This window comes from Portunus trituberculatus, chromosome 40, assembly GCF_017591435.1.
Source record: "Portunus trituberculatus isolate SZX2019 chromosome 40, ASM1759143v1, whole genome shotgun sequence".
Taxonomy (NCBI): Eukaryota; Metazoa; Arthropoda; class Malacostraca; order Decapoda; family Portunidae; genus Portunus; species Portunus trituberculatus.
Window position 1 is genome coordinate 21685926 of NC_059294.1, and position 4161 is coordinate 21690086.

At 37.9% G+C, this 4161-nt stretch overlaps 1 protein-coding gene across 1 annotated transcript; it reads right to left on the bottom strand.

Moving 5' to 3' along the window:
• Positions 1 to 1821: 1821 nt before the first annotated feature.
• Positions 1822 to 2526, bottom strand: LOC123515875 (zinc finger BED domain-containing protein 5-like). The gene has a single exon (XM_045274759.1). The coding sequence runs from the start codon at positions 2524 to 2526 to the stop codon at positions 1822 to 1824; it is 705 nt and encodes a 234-aa protein (XP_045130694.1).
• Between the last annotated feature and the right edge of the window lie 1635 nt (positions 2527 to 4161).

Sequence of the window (4161 nt, forward strand, 5' to 3'; positions counted from 1 at the left end):
ATATATATATATATATATTTAGTTAGTTAGTTAGGCATTTTGCATTATTGTAAATAACAGCATATTCTTATTTGATTTATAATTAACACTGGTAGTGCTAGCCTTTTCCAAGTTATCATACTGGAATAGGTGGAAGCTTGAATTATATATTCGTATATTAATTTTAATGCAAGTTTAATTTTTGAGTTACTTTTGTTAACCTAAGGATGTAAAAATTCCATAACTAAGAAAGTAACGGTTCTGTTTTGTAATCATGTGCGTTGTGCATAATTTGTTGCATATTAATTATTTAAGATCATAGCAATACACTAGAAATTTTGAATAAACTAAGCTTTTTTTCTATTTAATTGAAAAGATTAGGTGAAATCTCATTTTTCTGAATTGGTCTACTAATGTGTAATTAATTAATATCAAAGGATGTCAGATTTAATTAAAGAGAAACATACACAACAAAATGAGTTTGTTTTGCTAATATTTTGTGGTTTTACAATTTTAATAATTTTAAAAATATTTTTGATCGTCAAAATATCGTCAATAAAATTAATAATGAAAATGCACAAGACCAAATGGTCGCTAAAGGAGTAAGAAGTAAGAATTTAAAATAACTGACAAGAATCAGAAGACTGAGAAGATATTCATTCCAATTACTGAGTAATTTACCTTTGCAAATGGCTTCAAAAAGCTTCTAGAATTGCTCCTATTTCACAAACGTTCTCAGAAGGACTTACAGCATCCCCAAAACAAAGCCTCCCATCTGATAACGCTCGCCGTCCACCAACTCATCTTGGTGTCCAGTGCAGTAATCACTATAAGTAGTAGTATCGGTATCGGTGGTATCGGTATCGGTAGTAATATCGGTATCGGCCCAATTAGGTGGTATCGGTATCGGAATCGGCCAAATTTTGGTATCGGTACATCTCTAATTGGATGCTTATAATTTTTAATGGAAAGTTGCAGCATCAGTGTTGAAACTATAAAACCTACCAGATGGTGTGTAATAGTACATTGATTCTCTGAATTTTGATGACAAGTATATTACACAGTCAAGTTGCCAGGGTAAAGGTTTAAAGCATTGTACTCCAATGATGGAATGACAAATGATCAAGTGGCATATTGACTATAATTAAAGATACATCTTTTTTGGATTTCTTGTGCTAAATGATAAAGTAATATGTCAAGATTCTTTAGAAATTGGGGGCCTTATGCATTTGTATAGTATTTTAATCTTCTTAGGAAATGCTTTTTCATGTTCATTTCATACAAAATTAAGGTTTTGTGGGAGAAAAATGTAGATAAGGCTTGTTGTTATAGCCACAAAGACACTCATTAGTATGTTTATGCTTTGAAATCTGTTCTCATTAATGAAAATCATAATTGGTTACCATCTTATCAATTCCTCTCCTCTGACCGACTGTCACCATCCTTCCTCACCACTGCAATCAGGGGTTCTCAACCTTTTTCCCGTCAAGTACCCCCTGAGATATAAGACCATTTACCAGTACCCCCCGGTAATCTGACATCGAACAAAATGGTAATTTAGTAACTAACTCAATGTACAATGGTACAACATAGGATATTATGAAATTATTCAAATTTTTATTACTTTATTGAGATGAAACATGAATATTCCAAGTATTTTACAGTGATACTACACATGCAGAAATGAAACAATATTTCCTTTATCAACCATTACTGAACTTCAGTGTGAAGGCTGTGCCTGTCTGTTACAAACAAGTTTCTCAATTCGAGGAGCAGTATTAGACAGGCACAATCGTAGGTCATGTTCCACATTAAGCCGTGATCGATGTTTGGTTTTCATGTTCAACAGCGTTGAAAATCCTTGCTCACACAGATAAGTACTAGGAACATCAACAAAGAGTTCAGAACTACTTTAGATACAACAGGGTAAATCTCACTCATTTTAGCCCAGAACTTGGTTAGGGAAAGTGTTTCAAATGCATCTTTTGCAACAGAGTCGTTCACCAACTCTAAGAACTCCTCTTGCATGTTATCTGGGAGAAGGTGCACATTCACAATGAAAGGGTTTCTAATCAATTTTGATTCCAATTCACTCAATTCGGGGAAGTAAGACTGCAGCTCCATCCGCAGAGAAGCTAGATGTGATTGCACAAGTTGCATCACATCTTGTTTTCCAGTGTTTTGACTTTTATCAAGTGCCTCACCAAGGTGTTCAAACATGCTAAGATTTCCATCTTTGACCTTCCCTTCCCAAAGCTCCAGCTTCATGGTCAGTGACCTAAGTTTGTCCATGAAATCACTCACTGTGGCAAAACGGCCTTGGAGGGATAAGTTAAATGAGTTGAGGCGTAAGAATATGTCACTCAGGTAGGCCAGCTTCTGAAGCCACTGGCTGTCTGACAATTTCTTGGTGAACTCAAGTGACTTTGCCTTGTTGTCACATTTGAAGAATTCAGTGAGCTCCTCCTTTAGTGATTCTACTCTTGATACCACATTCCCCCCTCGACAGCCAGCGAACCTCAGTGTGAAGGAGCAACACTTCTTCATCACTTCCAAACTCTTGGCACAGAAGGGAAAACAGTCTTGTATTTAGGGCGCTTGACTTGATGGCATTTACCATGTGCACAACATCATCCAGGACTAATTTTAAATCAGGTGGGAGAGTTTTGGATGCCAGGGCATATCTATGAAGCATGCAATGAAGATGCTTGGTTTCAGGATTCACCTGATTCACTCTTCCTCGAAATCCTGATCGACGACCAAGCATTGCTGGTGCTCCGTCAGTTGTGCATGCACATACATTATTCCAAGACAGTCCTTCTTTCTCAAAAAAACAATGAGACTTCATTGAAAATGTCTTCACCTCTAGTAGTCGTATTCAAGGTATGACAGAACAAAAACTCTTCCTTGAAATCTTGACCAGTGACGTATCGCACAAACACCAGGAGTTGTGCACAAGCAGCCACGTCAGTCGACTCGTCAAGCTGGATTGCAAATTTTCCTAAAGAGGCTTCCTTTAATTCAGCAATTACTTGTTGTTTGACATCCTCAGACATATCTACTATTCGTCGATGAACAGTATCATTTGAGAGAGGTACTGATGTGACCTTCTGCTCAGCATCACAACCAATAACACAACGTATTATATCTTTGCAGCAAGGAACTATCAACTTTTCTGCAATGTTGTGAGGTTTCTTTTCTTGTGCAATTCTCAGTGATACCATGTAGGATGCACGCAAACCAGCTTCATTTTGTTGCCTGAAATGTCCCGAACGATCGAAGCGTGCTCGCTTCAATCCCTCTTCCTTTTGCTTGAAGAAAGCAGCATTCTTGCTTATAAAACTTGGATGACAGCTGTTTAGATGGCGTTTGAGAAAGCTAGGCTTCATGCACTCCAGTGACAAAACTTTGTGGCATAATACACACTGGAAATTCAATCCCACTTTTGTTGATAGCAGTGAATCCATACTGAATGTAGCTTTCATCATACTGCCGTTTCTTCGCTGATGAGGCCATAACGATATCTGGAATTGTAGAAGAGGAACTTTTTTATAACCAAAGCTATATACACGTACGAGTATACTGTGAAATGCATGTATAATATTGCCAATGATAAAAGAATATTCAATACAGAATAAAATAAAAATAAAAAAAACACGAACTAACCTCATTTAAGCAAACAAAAGGCGTTGGAGACAGGAGCAACAACTACGATGTGCATCAGTGTCTGTTGGCTAGCTGAGTGAGCTGACTGTCCAGTGTCCACGTAACCGTCCCCCACCCTCACTCACGTTGCTGTTTGAAATTAAACCGACACGATATGGCGCGCCCCTCCGTCACACACACACACATTCTCTCTCTCTCTCTCTCTCTCTCTGAGCAGATGTAACTATCTAAAAAAAAATTTTTCGTCAGCCATCTAAGTACCCCTTGAAATCTGGTTTTGAACCCCTGGGGGTTCGCGAACCCCAGGTTGAGAACCCCTGACTGCAATGATGCATCTCTTGCTTTTTTCTACTGCTGTTTTCATGTCAACTGCTCTTCTGATCTTGCTAACTGCATGCCTCCCCTCCTTCTGCAGCCTTGCTGTACAAGACTTCCTCTTTTCTCTTAACCCTATTCTGTCCTTTCTAATGCAAGAGTTAACTAGTACTCTAAATCATTCATACTACCTTTCTTTGC